Genomic DNA, 18,731 nt, shown 5'->3' with positions numbered 1-18,731 from the left:
CACCACTTGTTATAACACCTGTGCGACTATCCTATTGTCCATTTCAGATCTAAAACTCTCCCTTTTGTTGCTGTCTTTAAACAATCAAACCATTTCCTCCAGATCCTGGAAAAGTCAGGAAAGAGATTACCTAAAGCTACAGACGTGCTGAGTGCTGCAGGGGAGGTGATGACTGGAGTGGAACAGCCACATCCTGCAAGGATAGAGTTTCCCTGAAACTGAGCTGTTGTCAGCCACCAGCTGAGAAGCTTGCAGATGAGGCCCAATGAGAATCACAATGAGGCCATTTATAGTGAAGCTTACAGAAGTGTGGGTATTCACTTTATAATGACTGGAGTTGTTTTAAGCCCTTCGTTAATAAATGCACTCATTGACGGTGGTTCCTCCATGGCCATATAAGCTCCGAAAGCCATTAAGGTTGCTCTGATGTACCGTCCCCCTCTGTGTTCAAAAGCTGCAGAGGCCTGAGGTCAATCATTTGTTACAAGAAATCAATCACACCACAGCTGTTTTTTATGGAAAACAAATACCAAGATTACTGAGAAACATTAGCATCATAGCAAGCCAGAGTTGAATTCATTATCATCAATTTATCATTTAACCCTACATGCAGAAACACAGAAATATCAATTTACTGTTTTGAAAATGGACAAGAAAAATAATATGTCCCTTTATTCCACTAAATTACACTGTTTCTAATTTTGGTTTTAATATGGCATTTGAGGGAAAATACATGGACCTCACTGAACCAAAGTGGAAGCAATTATCAGGTAAACAGCAAAAACCATCCTTCGTAGGGCTGAGTGTATTCTGGCTTCTTCAGGCCATGTGCTTCTGTGTGAATTTTCTGTTTCCATCAGGATGTCTGTAAAACAAACCATCATTTAAAATCGTTCACTCCCTCTGCAATCAGATTATTAAATGCTTCTTAGGTTTTACTGTTTTATATTTTTACCCTCAGAGATTCTTTTATCCTGTAAGCAGACTATATGTCACTGTTTTTTAGCTTATTTATCAATTTGTCAGACTAATTTATACCATCTTTTGTTTTTTATAGATCTCGTCTTGTATTTTAGCTTACACATACTGTTGCTGTCTGTGCCACTGTGTTTAATCTATGTTTTATGTAAAAGCTGCTTGTAACCAATTGCCCCTTGAGGGATAAACAAAATTGTTGAATTGAACTGACCTGAACCATAAAATCTGACTCACAGCCTTATTCTTTCCTCTTCTTTGTAAGGGATTATATATCAGACATGTTTCTCTGTGTATTTTTCCACAGAGACATACAACACCCTGCTGTAGTAAACTTTGCTTTCGAGAAAATTCTACAGGAAATCCCTCCTGGGTCATAAAAGCACAATGTTGTCTGTGAGGGCCATGATGGATGGCTATGTGTAAGCAGTGTTGCCAGGTGTTGTGGTGCTAAACAGCAGGGAGCTCTGACCACCAAAAAAAAAAAAAACATTACATGACTTACAGCTTTTACACAAGTGACAAGGCAGTTTAAAGTGCCTAAAACCTAAGCTTCAACAATAAAAGGGATACATTCTTATGCTGAAGTAAAAAACTACAGTTCATGTATTGTTCATTATTTGATTCATTCTTACATGCATTCGGTGTTAAATTGGTACTGAAAAATTTGTTGTAGAAGCATCTCATTTTGAGGAAAAACAATTTAACATCCAAAACACATAAAATCAGATCACTTCTGAGCTGTTACGCCCCTTTTCTCCGTTGTGTTTGCTCGATGTGAACACAGGAGAGGGCTCCCCCTCCACACACACGCTGTTAGAGCAAGCTCTTACAAAAATGCCATTAATGTGCTGAAGGGATATGACTGCAGGGCACGAGACATGAGCCACTCTCATCCTCTGCCTCACTACTTTGCCTTTACATTCAGCCAAATGATCGTGGATTGACAAACAGCAGGATAATTATTGATTATTGATAAACTACTAAAACAAGGGAAAAATCTATAAGTACTTGTGAAGCATTGGCCAAAGCTCTCCCAGCTGAAAATAGGAGGCTGACCTTCTCCTTTGAGCAATGATGTTTGCTGAGGGGGACGTTATGTTGTGCAGATGAAAAGATCAAGGCTAACCTCGCGCTGTGAGTTATTTTTACTTTATACAGTAAAAAAACACTGTTATTCCACTTACAAATATAAATGTTTTTGTGTATTATACTATCAAATTTCAGCCAACCTAAACACAATGAATTCTTCAGTGTATTCCCCAAAACCGTGGAGAAACACTTCTGATATCAGCTCTTCTCAGCAATCTCCCCTCTCACCTCTGACCCCACAAATCCTGGTTTGAACTCAACTCCACTGATCACCCAACTGCATGTTCTGAAACCAGAAGCTCTGCTGCTCACTGCAAATTTCCTCAAAATCACCCTGCTCATTCTCCAGAGGCAGAGTTTAGTGATGCTTTTCTGGTTTATACATAATTTCCGAGGCTGTGACATGCTGAATCAAAGAAATGCATGTTCAGCAAAGATATATTCAATATCCCAAATTTAATCTTAAAATGTAAAAATCTGAGGCTGTTGATATATCTCTTTTGTTGATAACTCACTGTTCCATCCTCAGGCTGAAACGAACATCAGAGTAAAGCTGTATTTGACTCACTTTAGCTTAGACCAGATGGGCCTGCTGATGCCAGCAGTTCAACAAACTGAAGGTCAGTGGACAGGTCAGGCCCAAACAAAGTTTCCCTTACAAATGCCAGGAATTAGTTCAGCTCTCTCCCCTCTGGTCAGTTTCTTAGCTAGGACATAGCAGAGCGCATCTGATCAGCAACTTGAGAGTCCAAGCTCTTCAGTCCAAAACAACTAACCCTTTAACCAAAACTTTTACATTTGTTTATTTTCAACTTTAAATAGATACAAACACAGTCATGTTTTAGGGTGTTTTTTAGGCTGTGTGATGTGTGTTTATTTGGTTGACATAATACTTGATTTAATACTCTTAAAAATCAAAGGATACCAATACACGGTAACACATTTAAGTTTTAGGCACCCAATATTGAGTTGTTTCTTGTTTTCAAATAACAACTTGTCTGTGTGCTTGAGTCTGAATGTGTTTTGTTCTGGCTCTATTTTAGGGATTGTTTGCTTTTAACCCTATTGATAAGTATTTATTTCTTAACTTTTTAGTTCAATTGCTTTTTGCCCTGTTGATACTTTATTTCTAAGCATCTATTTCTCTCTTAAACACACTGCAAGGTAGTTGAAGAGAAACAATATTTCATTTCTTTCTGTGTATGCAAATACCCAGTAAAATGACAATTACGTGAATCTTGAAATCTTGAATCTTTATCTTAAATTAGCTTATGCGGGAAGCAAACTTTTGCACATTGTCTAAACTGCACATGTACATTGGCAAAATTTTAGTATTTGAGCCTTTTAGACAATCGATATGATGTAGAGCGATATGGGTTTTTCAGAGCCGATACTGAGAACAATTATTATTTGTTCATGAGACCCATAACTGACGTTTGAAGCTGATATGTATTAATTTTGACAATTAAAATGTACTTATGTGACAAAAGGCTGCCAGATAAAAAAATACATTAAATGAAAGTTAGCACGAGAAATGGCACAGAACAACATACTACTGGCACTCACTGCGTCAGTGGCACTCAGACCTTGGTTTTGATTGGCATATACTTATCTTCACTTAGCCAATCAGATAGTGCTGTGGTTGGGGCATTAGGAGAGACTTTTGAGAGTAAAGCCAGAGGGGAAGACACCACAAAGTGGAGCCAAAATAAAACATTTTTTAATTGATTACATTTAACCATTATTGTTAAAATAACATGTCGCTACAGATAATGGGCCGTATGCCCAATATCGAGACCAATCATCAGCCAGGCCAAAAATTGACAAATAGACAATGTTAATCACACTTCACTAGGTAAACTAACCTAGCTCCTTTCTTTTCTCTTGCAGCAGTTTGGGATTATATAAAATAAATAAGATCTGTGGTTTTTATAAGCTTCAATACACCTCAATACTACTGACATTTAAATAGAAGAAATTAAATAACTATTACTTCTGTTTAAACTAATTTTGGATCCACTATGCTCATTTGCACAAAAACATATAAAGTGCTGTTGGATACAAAAACAAACATAAAACTTTTTAAACATATCCACAACATATCCAACAAGATGGCCTATAGTTCAAGCCTCAGAGAGATCTGCCTTAACAAGAAATTATGGTAAAGGCGCTGCTTTGCAAACTGTTAATGTTGGAGTCACATACGAATAAACTAAACCCATCAGGAAAAAAGTCAGCTCTCTAATAAAATAAACAGAGGTTCATATCAACCTTGGTTTATCATTGAGTTGGAAAGGAGCAGTCCCAGCAATACAGTGTTTAGCTTATTGAACTAGGTGGATGGCAATGATGCCCCTCAACCACCCCCAACACAACCCACCCTCCCCCCAGGGTCCAATCTTTTAGGGGAGACATTAAAATTGATCAATCTCTCCTGATCCTGCAGGCTGCACAGTCAATTGATGTTCTTCAGCATCAGGAGACCCATGAAAAACAGCCGTTGAATCAGTGAAACAGCCTTTTATATTTATTTTTATTTATGTTTATGGCCTATCCTGAAGTGAGCTGGATTACACTGTGAGGTTATGCAAAAAAGGTTAATCTTACCCATGATCATGTCACAATAACCATTATTTAATGAGTAATAGGTCCTTTGCTATGTTTAGTGACCCCCTCTGAACAAAAAAAAAACTTTTAGAGAAGAAAAGAGGGCTGATAAGCAAGAAGAAGAATGCCGAGCTAAAAAAGCCCACAAATCAATCACGAGCTGGCTGGCAGATGTGCCGCTTCTGCACACAGGCTGCAGGACAGTCAAGTGACCACTGGCCTGGCTAAACAAAGAACTATTCCCATGAGCAGCGTGACCTCTCAACACAGCACATGGGCAGTGGGGGAGCAGTGTTGGAAGAAGCATTCAACCCCCCCTACTCCAATCCCTTATCTCTGCCACAAAGTTTTCCAATCATTCAACAGCAACCCTCCACTCAGCACACACAGTGGATTCATTGTCTTTCATCTCTATATCAGCACATGCAGTCAAAAAGTCAATCTGCAAGGAGCAACATTCTGTTTTTAACCAGCTTCATTCTTTGTCCTGGGATTTTATGAAAATAAGCAGGTAGAATAAAACTTATGTCTAAAATGACAAACAAGAATTATGTTCATTAAAACAAGCTGACTACTTACAACTGCAGTAACTGAAAAATCTAGATGAGAATCCATTAATATTGTAGAAGAGATTTAAGTCCTGAGCTCTGTCTCACTGCCCTCCATCTATTGAACAATTTAAAGAGACCTTTGACCTGTGGGCCTGCCGTTCAGGGGAACCATGGTAACCTTTCGTGTCCAGCAGAGGAGAAAAACAAGATTCCAGGCTTTGAGTTGTCTCACGTTAGACTATTTCTTTCATTCACACCACAGCTCACACTGTGCAACGTTTACCTTCGTCTTATTGGAGTTTCTAATTGTGACAAGCCAGTGCAAGTCAGACTCACTCCTTGGCAACATTAAATACTGCTGTGACACTGGCCTAGCTGCTGATGGACACACTTGGACCCACGCTCTTTGAAGAACTTCCTTTAAAGTTTATTTTGTTCTCAGCTTTAACAAAATTTAGTAAAAAGCACTCAGTATAATCTATGCAACATCTGCGCCTAAAAGAACAACCAGAGGAACAAAATGTGTAGTTTAAGCTGTAAGTTCTCATAATACTTAGAAAATGCTGCCCTAAATTACACTGCCAGGTTTTCATGATACCTGACATTTTAACTGATATGAATCAAACAATGTCATTTCCTATATCACAGCAACAAATATGGAAGTTGCAGCCACCCAATAATTGTTAATGTCTTATTTAGGATTGCAAGCAAACTTCTGCTCATCGTGCTATATGGCATCAACAGACTGACAATGTTTCAGTACAAAAACATTGCAAATGTGTTTGTACATTCAAGACAGTGCTCTCTTTGCTTCACTAACATTAGCTTTAGTTAAAAGTGACTCAAGAGCTACAATTTTACTCAACTTTCAGCACTTTTTGAGACCATTAATAAAGGACAAAGAGGGTATCATTCTACAGCAGTTGTCAAATTGTGTGGCAAGGCTCAATGATGTGCCTTAAAGCAAGTTTGGGTGTGCCATGGGAATTCGTACAACCATAAAATATCACTACAACTAAAGATAGTTTAGCACATGTTCAAAAAGCAATTATGCATAGATATGAACATGGTGTGCCTCCAGATTTTGCCTTGTGAAAAAAGTGTAAAAACCACTGTTCTACAGCAAAAGATATAGAAAAGTATTATACATTTTGACAAACTTCACATGCAGTATCTCTACAGTAAGATACATCAGAAAATGGGCCATAGATGTCACACAACTGTAAATAAATTCATCATTGGACAACCCTCAAACACAGCATTTACTTCTTATGCAGCTGACCTCACATCAACATAACTGTTACTGGTATTGGAGTTGTATCTTTCTATTAACTATTTAAATAGTCAAATTTTCCATATGAATCTGTAAAACTTGACTATGGAGCTGTGGTTTTCCTTGTTTTTAGTTGGTCAGTTTGTACCTGATAATACCAGGGATCCCATTGTTTTAAAGACAAGAAAAAGGAAGCCATCTTAGGGGGCAATCTTTCTCCTGAAATCCCCATCAATCTAAAGTCTATTGACAAAAGTCACATGGTAAGGCTCACGTGTCACATTCCTTTTCATCATGGCTAAATCTCTTCTCACCTTTGTGCTTGAGCAACACAATATTTAAGGTTTCCCTCTATCATCACCATCCCAGATCTCTCAAAACAACCATCAGCAGCAGCTTTGATAAATCAAAATTTGATGAGTCAAGTTGCCATCCATGCACTTGAGTATTAAATTTCCCTATGCTACATCTTTCCACATCTTGTAAAGAACAAAGTTTAAGGACATTATATATTAGTACAATGTTAAAGAATGATATCTAATTGGAAATTCTGTAGCTTGTTACATTAGTGTTAAATTATCCACCTTTCAGATGAGGAATTATTACATGCAGAAAGGAACTGGAAATGCAGAATGTGGATCAAAACTATCATAATGAATACAACAATGTGCAGATTCTTACAAGTTAAAATGCACCAAAGAAAACAGACCCACTATGCAAAATATCTGAGCATGCAAGAGGTAGGTCGTACAGAAAGCCTATGCTTTGTAATGATGACTCTGCAATAAAAACTCCTAACTTGAAATTAGGGCTGTCAGCACCAATGCATTAATCCTGATTATTCAAGGTCCATAATTGGTGTATGAGGTGTTTTTGCTTTTCCCTTTCTGCATCGTTCGGTTAAGTTACTGCAATGTCTCCCTGTAGCCACAGTGATGCAAACTAGAAACTGCTCCTTAATGTATCACTTAACTTTAGAAAACCCACAGGCAGCTCAGTGGACATGTCAAATGCATCTGCACCTTGTGTTATGAAACATTCATCTTTCTCTCTTGTCTTATTTCCTTTTCAATCCATAGCAAGTTTCTTTATCTGTGGTTATGTCATATTCTACTCATATTCTAATAAATCAATCTCTGATCTTACTTTTTCAGTAAAATATAATTAGCCTTGCAGGGTTGAACAGGTCCAGCTGTTCTGTCCACTGATACCAGGAAAAACAATTGCCCCCAAAGAAACTCTTTTCTTTGTAAGCAGGGGGGTTAATGTGGACAAAAACAGAGTGAAAAGCTTTTCACTCTTTCACCAGAGAAGTGAGGCAGAAAGCAATTGTGTGCAAAGCCTCCATCCCCTACTGACCTGGTGAGGGCTGCAATAAAGTTTGGTCATTTAGACACTCGGGGTAAAGACACTGGTACTGGGAAACGGCAATTCACATTTGTGTGTGTGCGTACGTGTGTGTGCACACACTCGCGACAACCCCCACTGCTACCTCTGTGTCCTTCAACTGAGCATTTCTCAGGTATGTGCAAACTTTATGAGTTTCCAGATAGACCCTCCAGCAGGTCTAAGTGCCATTTTAAAACAAACTAGTAAAGCTTACTGACAGCTTTTACTACCCCTTAACTTTAATCTGTAAAGCAGGTTAACTACTCTGTTAATTAATGAAACCATTTATATGACAAAGTTGTCCAAAATGCATGTGCTAAAACTGGTGTCCTAACCACAGGGAAGTACAACTGCATCATAATTCATGCTAGCTGGCTCAATACTATTATGTAGCTCATGCTAGTTGCAGTCCAGAGCATTTTCATTAAGTTCTGTCAGAGTTATTAAGCTTATTTTGCACCTCCTAGAAAAATGAGAAATGCTGGTCTCACAGAGACAGTTTCAACCGATACAAATGCAGAAATTGTAGTTACAAATAATCCTTCACTCAGGATTACATGGAAACAAGGATGGCATTCCCAGGACAATCAAATCACATCAGTCTAATTAAATTAATTAGAAAGTTAAATTTCAGCATCTTTCCTGGAATGTTAAAAATGCATGTTAAAGTACCGATGGGACTGCTGATAAAGGGCCAACATACATTCTGCTAAAGTGGCACAGCAAGATGCATAGCCTGTGGTGTAGGAGGGAATATAAGGTCCCAAAAGACCAACTCTGCCTGGAGCTTCTCTACCCCTCCTCCCTTTAAAATATGAGGCCAGCTCGCACGGCACGGGAGGAGAAAGCATTCCAAAAGAACAATTCCTCAAGCGATCAGGGTGCAATAACATGAAAGCCCCAGCCTGTGAATAGGGGTCATCTGCTCTTTAGCTTCTGAGCACCGGTATCCTGGACAGCTCCTAACCTTTCAAATCTGCTGCTCCTTCATTAACACTCCAATAGGCATATTCCCCCTTCAAAAACCCAATCTTTTGGACTTTTACTTTGAAGACTCAGTCTCTCTTCTGCCACTGCTATTATCAAAACTAGTCTGAATGCAGTCCTAAACACCAATCTTGCAAATTAAGGAATAATCTACACATATAAGCAGGCAGATTTGAGTGAGTAGCAGGGATTTTTGTTAGTAGAAGCATGATCATAGTTGAGCATCTCATTGACAATGTGCTCTCCCCACTGTTGAGGTTTACTCCAGCATGATACTCACTTGCGATTGTAAGACGGGCTTTCTGGCTCAGGATTGCTCCATACTTGTTCTGAGCAAGGCACTGATAGAGCCCTTCATCTGATTTGTCTCCTCTTCTGCTCTCCACCTCCGAAATAAAAAGGGAGCCATTGGCAAGCAGGTACACCCGTTCATTCTCCAAAACTTTTCCTCCATTTTTGAGCCATCTGACATTAATGGGTGACTCTCCATGTGCCTGACAGTCCAAAATTACTGCTTCCTTCCGTATGACAGTGACATCACGGGGCTCCTTGATAAAAAATAACTCACTAAAGCATAAAACACCTGTAAAAGAAAAAAAGACAAAAACACATGAGGAGTGAGGGGAGTTATCAGCATGGGATCACCAGTAAGGATAGAGGAAGAAGGAACATATAAATATCCTGGAAAATATTCATGATTAAAGTTTAAAAGTGCTCCAAATGTTTGGGACAGAACTAACATGAAATGTTCTCAGGTAGGTTCAAGTGTGCCACAGATTTAAAGGCCCTACAGGGCTGAATAATCACATCTGAAAGGGTTGGAGGTCTGCCAGCAGGAGGTCTAATGTCTTACTGTAATCAAATTGTGGAGTCATAGAGTCTTTCTGCACCACTTTAATCCAATTACTTATGGCTCATAAAGTCACTAGCTGAAGGTGAAATGGTTTATCCTATTAGTCCGTTTAGTGTACACAGAAACCTATTACTGCTCTCTCAGCATGGGCTCTTACATAATGTTACATTTATGTGACCTTTGAGGACTAAAAGACAGAGACCTTGCCTTACCCCTAAAGTCTGTAACTGAGAATATGTGCAGCATATTTGTGGGTTATTTGCCAAAATACAAAGAAATTACACACAACCTGCAACGCAACCTGGCACCAGCAACTACTGCAATAATTTTCTACCTTACAGCCTGTTCAAAGTTACAGGCTTTACTCCCAAACCAAAGACCACACATAAATCAAAGTCACAGTACCTATCCACCCTGAGACACATACAATGTATATCAGCTGCGTTCTTAAAGGAAAAGCATTGAATTAGTTTGATTTGGCCATGCTTACTGCAGTTATCCAGCTGGATTACCATCAACAGACTGCTTTTAAACAACGTTATTTTGTAGTTCTTTACAATATGAATACTCAGGTTAAACTCCTGCTGTAATCGTTTATTTTAAGCAACTATATGTCTGTAAAATATTCATAAATATCTCACATATGTTCGATTATCCAAAGCTCTTCACTGTCCTTACATTTAAGTTTGACATAAGCTTGACCTTTATTGAACCCAATTAGACATAAAGCTCGTAACCGTTAACGTGAACGTTAAAAAATTGAATCACTTATTAAGGGTTTGAAATGATTGAAAATGAAATAAAAAGTAACTGAGCGTTATATAAACGGTAAATATAACAAATACAAAGAACTAAGGGTGCTTATATCATCGTTAATTCGTCTTTCTGCTTTAAGTTTATCTCTTGTATTAATGTTAACTATGTTAACATAGCGGAGCTTTAAACTCTGTTAAGCCTCCACTGTCTATCGCACAGGTTACCGACAGTCATAGTGATGCACCAAACACTAAGTTATCTTGTGTTTTAACTCTCAAAACATATAATTGAAAACGCTTCTTACCTGAGAGTGGAAGAAACAGGAGTAAGAACAGCAAGCGCTGATATAATTTCCTTTTGACGAGCGCCATTTACATGAATTGTCCGAACATGCTAGCTACTCTGTCATCGTTCCTTCCTCCAGATGAACCGCGCTGCTACTGAGGAGGAGGACTGGTGTTAGAGCTGCAGGACTACTGTTTCCCTCCTCTGAGGTCGAAATCAGTCAATTAATCACGTCAGAGGGTCTTTAATGAAGCTTTGAGTCCAACGCCACCTAGCGTTAGCTGTAGCTTTAGTGTGCAGACAGGACAAGATACTCCTCTGTTACTCCTCTGTTTTTGTTGTAAATAGTAATGATAATAAAAGGAAACCAATTCAACACAACTGAAAGAAAGTTAATTGTATTCCCTGGGTATCTTTATTTTGATTTATGCATGGGTTCAAAATGTAGTGGTATGGTATGGTAGTATGGTATGGTATGGTAGTAGAGGTTTTTTTTGGTAAGGCATGGTATGGCATGTAATTATAAGGTATGGTTTGGTATGGTATGGTATGGTGAGGTAGTATAGTATGGTATGGTATGGTGTACGGTATGGTAGTATAGTATGGTATGGTATGGTAGTATGGTATGGTATGGTATGGTATGGTTGTATGGTATGGTATGGTATGGAATGGAAGTATAGTATGGTATGGTATGTATGGTATGGCATGGAATGGTACAGTATTCGAATGGTATGGTAGTATGGTATGGTATGGTATGGTATGGTAGTATGGTATGGTATGGTATGGTATGGTAGTATGGTATGGTATGGTATGGTAGTATGGTATGGTCTGGCATGGTATGGTAGTATGGTATGGTATGGTAGTATGGTATGGTATGGTATGGTAGTATAGTATGGTATGGTAGTTTAGTATGGTATGGTATGTATGGTATGGCATGGAATGGTACAGTATTCGAATGGTATGGTAGTATGGTATGGTCTGGTATGGTATGGTAGTATGGTATGGTATGGTATGGTAGTATGGTATGGTCTGGTATGGTATGGTAGTATGGTATGGTATGGTATGGTAGTTTAGTATGGTATGGTATGTATGGTATGGCATGGAATGGTACAGTATTCGAATGGTATGATAGTAGGGTATGGTCTGGTATGGTATGGTAGTATGGTATGGTATGGTATGGTATGGTATAGTAGTATGGTAAGGTATGGTATGGTATGGTATGGTGGTATAGTATGGTTTGATATGGTAGTATGGTAGTATGGTAGTATGGTATAGTATGGTAGTATGGTATGGTATGGTATGGTATGGTATGGTATGGTAGTATAGTATAGTATGGTATGTATGGTATGGTGTATGGTATGGTATGGTAGTATGGTATGGTATGGTATGGTATAGTAGTATGGTATGGTATGGTATGGTATGGTAGTAAAGCATAGCATGGTATGGTAGTATAGTATGGTTTGGTAGTATAGTATGGTATGATATGGTAGTATGGTATGGTATGATAGTATGGTATGGTATGGTATGGTATGGTATGGTATGGTATGGTAGTATGGTATGGTATGGTAGTATGGTATGGTATGGTAGTATGGTATGGTAGTATGGTGTGGTATGGTAGTATGGTAGCATGGTATGGTAGTATGGTATGGTATGGTAGTATGGTATGGTAGTACGGTGTGGTATGGTAGTATGGTAGTATGGTATGGTATGGTAGTATGGTATGGTATGGTAGTATGGTATGGTATGGTATGGTATGGTAGTATGGTATGGTATGGTAGTATGGTATGGTGTATGGTATGGTATGGTAGTATGGTATGGTATGGTAGTATGGTATGGTATGGTAGTATGGTATGGTATGGTGTGGTATGGTGTATGGTATGGTATGGTGTATGGTATGGTATGGTAGTATGATATGGTATGGTAGTATGGTATGGTAGTATGGTATGGTATGGTATGGTATGGTATGGTAGTAGGGTATGGTATGGTAGTATGGTATGGTAGTATGGTATGGTATGGTATGGTATGGTATGGTAGTAGGGTATGGTATGGTATGGTATGGTATGGTAGTATGGTATGGTATGGTAGTAGGGTATGGTAGTATGGTATGGTATGGTAGTATGGTATGGTATGGTATGGTAGTAGGGTATGGTATGGTATGGTATGCTATGGTAGTATGGTATGGTGTGGTAGTATGGTATGGTATGGTAGTAGGGTATGGTAGTATGGTATGGTATGGTATGGTATGGTATGGTATGGTGTGGTATAGTAGTATGGTATGGTATGGTATGGTATGTATGGTAGTACAGCATGGTATGGTAGTATAGTATGGTATGGTATGGTAGTACGGTAAGGTATGGTAGTATGGTATGGTATGGTAGTAGGGTATGGTACTATGGTATGGTATGGTATGGTATGGTATGGTGTGGTATAGTAGTATGGTATGGTATGGTATGGTATGGTATGTATGGTACAGTATTCGAATGGTATGGTAGTATGGTATGGTGTGGTATGGTAGTATGGTATGGTATGGTATAGTAATGACATATATCAGATGAAACCATACCACGTGTTGTTGAATCATATCACTGTATATATCATTGTATATATCATGGAACACAAATCAAATGTATGACTTCATTATTTCGTATATTTATTGTCAACCTCATTTTAAAAACTCATTATAGATATACTTTATTATAAAACATTTAAATAAAAGTTCATGACTAATGTGTTCTTTCAACAAATATCTATAAATATCATATATTTTATTCCTCCAGTTAATTACAAAAGTAAAAGATATACCGAAAGCAATAAACATGTAAACAAACAATGAGGCCCTTAGTGACAGCCAAACACCCTCTTCATCCCTGTAACATGTGAAAGTTAGCTCTTTTTAAACTGGATTATGTTTGGACTTTCCTTGAGCTCCACATCAGACCGTTCCATAGTTTCACCCTGTTGTCCAATATACAACAGTTTTGAAATGAAATGGTCCCCCTAACTTACAACTTCATACTCTTCCTTTGAACATTCTTTGTATATTTTAGGGTAGATCTTCACAGGTAGATCAGGCATGTAAATGTGATGCACTGATATGAATTTAAGGATTTTTTTTTCATTCCATATCAAGTGCATTAATCTGTGGCTCTTTTGGTCTCATGGCATATCCATGGGGAAATCTTTTACTAAAAAACTAGATTTACTGCTAATGTGACCAGGCAAGCAGAAATAAAGTATTGACCACTTTGCATTTACTCATATAAAACCCTTTTCTCTACAAAATTTGTGATTTAAGTTAAATCATAAACCTCAATAAACCCACTTCTACTCTGTCCATGGCTCTCTCACTCCCCCCATCCTTCCTCTTTCACTTTATCAATACCAGTGTACAGCTGTATTGGTGAGATCTGATCCCTTAGTATCAGAGACAAACCGTACACCAAATGTTCACAGCTGACTGGAAAAAAAGATGTTAATGGTAATGAGTTTGTCCCTTGTCCTCTTAGACCAGGCCCTGCAATTACGAGGAAGCATCGATAGGAGCAGGACAGCTGCTGTGTCAATGTCGATATTGATCCAATGTCCATCACTTATTGTGCATAGTGATCTACCCCCAAACCTCCCACGGTCCTCCGCCCCTCCCTCTGGGAACCTTTATTCAGCAGCAGGACTGCAGCCTGGCTGATGTCCACTCAATCAGAAAAAAGGAAAATGTAGCTGGTCAAAGAAAAATTTAGTTGTGATTATAAATAAAACAGAAATAGAACTCATTCATGATGACTAAGCCTATGGATTAAAGAAAGGGCACTTTGTTTAGACTTTTGAAAATCTTTTGGAGCCCATGATGGGAGATTTTTATTATTGCAGTGAATTTTATTTTTGAAAGTTGATTTATGTGTTTAATTTACCAAAACAGAAAAGCAAAAGTTTGAACTTTGGGTGCTAAACTCCCCTGAATTAGAAACAAAACAGACAAGTTTGCCAAGGTAGCTTAGCTAGGCTTAGTTAGAATAATTAGATAGGCTAGAAGAAGTCAACTGTTCTATAACTGCCTGGAAAATAAAACAAAAAGGGACTCTCTGTTCTACCACTGAAAGCCCTGAGTGGAAAAATCCACCATAAAATTTAAATGAATATCTTTTTCATGTAAAACAAGCAATTTCTAGTTATTTTCTTGGGACCATGATTTATTTAATGGTATATAACACTTCACAAAACTTTAAACAAATTTACTTTAACCAAAACCATTTTTTACACTACATAAAAAAAAAGTTAAATTGGTAAAACAAATTTACAATGACCAAACAAATTATCTTTTAACAAAAAAAATTGCAAAGTCTGATACAAAATTATAAACTTTGAAACACTTTTACAAAACATGAAACAAATTAACAAAGTCTGATACAAAATTACAATATGAAACACTTTTACAAAACATGAACAAATTAACAAAGTCTGATACAAAATAACAGATTGAAATACTTTTACAAAACATGAAACAAATTTACAAAGTCTAATACAAAATTACAATATGAAACACTTTTACAAAACATGAAACACTTTTACAAAACATGAAACACTTTTACAAAACATGAAAAAATTAACAAAGTCTGATACAAAATAACAGATTGAAATACTTTTACAAAACATGAAATAAATGTATGAAGTCTGATACAAAATTACGAAGTCTGAAACGCTTACAGAGAGAAATGGGAAAGGCTGGAACACAAAACCTGAAACAAATTTAAAAAGCCTGATACAAAATTACAGTCTGAAACACTTTTGCAAAAAAATGAAAAGAAATTACAAAGTCTGATACAAAATTCCAAAGTCCGAAACCCGTTCACAAAACATAACATAAATTAACAAAGTCTTATTCAAAATGATGAAGTCTTAAACACTTTTACAAAACATGAAACAAATTTACACAGTCTGATACAAAATTAGAAAGTCTGAAACAAAAAACTTGAAACAAATTTTGCAAGTCTGACACAAAAATTACAAAGTTTGAAACACTTTTACCAACAATTTTTTTAATGTCATGTAAGAAATCTCAAAGTCTTCAACACTTAACAAACCTGAAACAAATTTACAAAGTCTGATACAAAATGACAGTCTGAAACACAGAACTTTATACAAATATCCAAGACTGATAAAGTCTAATAGAAAATTACAACAACTGAAACACTTTGAGAAAACTTGTAACTTGGGTCACTTCCAGTTTTTGGTACATTCCCTTTCTTTAAGATACAATTTTGTAAATTTGTGTCAGAGGTTGTTTAAGTGTTCTACAAATTGTAAATTTGTTTCAGCTCAGGTAAAAGTGTCTGTGTTTGGAGAATGTAAATTTGAAATTTTTAGTGGAGTTTTTTATTTTAAACTTGTTTTATGTAGTAATGTAAATGTAAAAAAATCAAAAGTTTTACAGCCTGTAATTTTGTTTATTCATGTCAAGTTGTGTAAAGGTGTTTCACACCTTGTAATTCTGTACTGAACTTTTTGTGCTTTTTGTTTGTAAAATGTTATTTTGTTCTTCATCTGTAAAAGTGTTTTTCTATATAAATATGTTTTAAAAATGTAATGATGTTTCGGTTAAAGTAAATTTGTTTCAAGCTTGTGTCAGACTCTGTTGATTTGTATCACATTTCTAGGCCACCGTAATTTCTTGAAATCTATAGAAAACAACCAACATTAACTCTTTCCAGGGAAAATCAATCTTGTTATTTTTGACATGATAGACTACAAGAGTTGATATATCAAGAAAACAATCAAAATATTTTTTTATTGAACAGTAAAATAATAAATATTATATGTGTTCTGTAAGGGCCTCCACAGATATTCATATGAAGAAATATGCCAAATGCCGCATGTGATTCATATAAGGTAATACAAAATAATGTTTAATTTCTATCTGATAAGAAATAGCCTCAAAATATAATCCATTTTTTAAACCTTTGACTCATTAAAGTGACCTTTTCTACTACACTATCTTTACACTTTACAAGCCGCTATTCAGAGAGAAGTTTAATGTCTCCTGTAAAGTACTTTTACTCCATGACATAACCATGTACTTGTCTACAACCTCAAGCAGGATGTATGCTCTCTTACATAACGTGAGAAAGTGGACACTTGGCCTCAGTAGTGCATCGTGAGGCTCTCCCCAGGGTGTTTAATTAATCAAAACCCCGGTTTCGGCACCTGCCAATATGGCCGAGTTTGTGAGTGGAGTGATGGTCGGCCTGATTCTGAACTCGGGTCGAGCTCTAAGGTCTGATCAATGGAGTAAAAGTCATTATCAGGTTATGAATGTCGGCAGGGCTGTGGGCAGAGGGGACCAGCTCCCATTGGCCAGTGCCGGTCCTCTTGCTAACACACATGCCCATCCCCGTTGACCCCAAAGGTGTCCAAATGGCCAGCCTGAATCCCCTGTGACCTTTCCACTGACCCCTGTGGTGGGAAGGGGTTTTTAGTGCCACAGTGGGGGGTTGTGGAGAAATTAGGATTGAATCACACAAAAGGCTCTCACCATAGAGATGGGTTCTTTCCTCTGACTCTGCTCTTGATAACAACTAACATAGAGTATAAATGAGAACCTAATGCTGTAAGGTCAACATAGAAAAGTTCATAGATTTGTATTTATCAACAAATAACTTGAGCAGAGACTGAAATGTTGAGAAAGACTCCCTTGCCTTGTTCAGTAACATTGAGTTTAAAGTAAATTCAGCAATCAAAACAAAAAAAAAAGACCAAAGTGTGATGAATAAGCACAACTTTACTGCCATTTTCAGTCTATTGATGTTGTCAATGCCCCCGAAAACCAAGAAACATCCATAATAAATGAAGAAAAGGAACAGATTATGGCATAAACTGAGGCTAAACATGATGAAGCAGAAACAAAGTGACAGCATTGTACAGGGAGGTTGAAGCTATTGTTTAAACATGCTGAGAGGTCCGTGCATCTGTACACCAATGCTTTTTTCAGTAAATCTGATTTTAAACCAAACATCAGAGTTGGTCAGATGTAATGTGAAAAGTTAGGTGATTTCCCTCAGTAAGAATAAAATGTGTTTTGTCTCCACCAGCTGGTACAGGTTGGTACTACAAACTGTGACATCAGAACATGGTTCATTGTTGAGAACCAAAGAAGAATAAAAATACACCTTTGGATGAAATTTGAGAATTTAAATGATATTTTGAAACAAATACAGTTTTTGGTGTTAAAAAAGATTTCCAATGTTTACAGTCAAACTAAAAAGATCAAAAGGAACTGACTCTTATTTGAAATAAAACTTGTAAAAAGGGCGACAAATAAAAGACTGCTCTCAAAGGTAATTTGAAAACTGGCCACTAAATACTGCAACAAAAAAGACTAAAAGATGTTGACATAAAGATACACAACAAATTACATGAAATCATCAATTTAAACTCACAGGTATTTCATATTTTCACATGTTGCATTTATATCTGAAGCAGTGGTTCTGAACTGGTCTAGCCTCGAGTCCCACCAAAGATTACCTAATGACACATCGTAACCCAAATGTACAATATATTCCTCAATCGATCTGATTTATTGAATATAGGATGGTGCTGTTCAGACACCACAGAAATGTGACAGAACAAGGAGATTGAAGAAAATAAGACATATGATATAATGAATTTCAGAAACCCTGGGAAATATTACTGGAAGACTGGTGAAATATACCAGGAGAAATCCCAAATGAAACCCAAACAACTTTCAGAGACCATTTCCTGACATTTTACTTAACAAAAATCCTGATATATCCCTGGAAAAGATTGCTTAAAGTTTCAGGGGAAAGACCCAAATAAAATCCATAAAACCCTCTAGGAAAATTCCCCCCAAATTCCCCTAATAGGTCCTTTGAAAATTACTGAAATATTACTGGAGAAGATTGATGAAAGTTTCAGGGAAAAATATCTCAGATAAGATCCATAAAACTTTCTG

General features: G+C 37.2%; 1 protein-coding gene across 1 annotated transcript in view; it reads right to left on the bottom strand.

Moving 5' to 3' along the window:
* LOC121513057 (protogenin A-like) overlaps nt 1-10,854 on the bottom strand; it is a 29,629-nt gene extending 18,775 nt beyond the window's left edge. Inside the window, exons 1-2 of the mRNA XM_041792555.1 lie at nt 10,788-10,854; nt 9,155-9,457 (exon numbers count right to left, since the gene is read on the bottom strand). Coding sequence (XP_041648489.1) covers nt 9,155-9,457; nt 10,788-10,854 — 370 coding nt within the window. The remainder of the gene's footprint in view (nt 1-9,154; nt 9,458-10,787) is intronic.
* Between the last annotated feature and the right edge of the window lie 7,877 nt (nt 10,855-18,731).

The sequence above is a fragment of the Cheilinus undulatus genome, linkage group 1, assembly GCF_018320785.1.
Source record: "Cheilinus undulatus linkage group 1, ASM1832078v1, whole genome shotgun sequence".
Lineage (NCBI taxonomy): Eukaryota > Metazoa > Chordata > Actinopteri > Labriformes > Labridae > Cheilinus > Cheilinus undulatus.
This window is presented reverse-complemented; position numbering and strand designations above follow the sequence as displayed.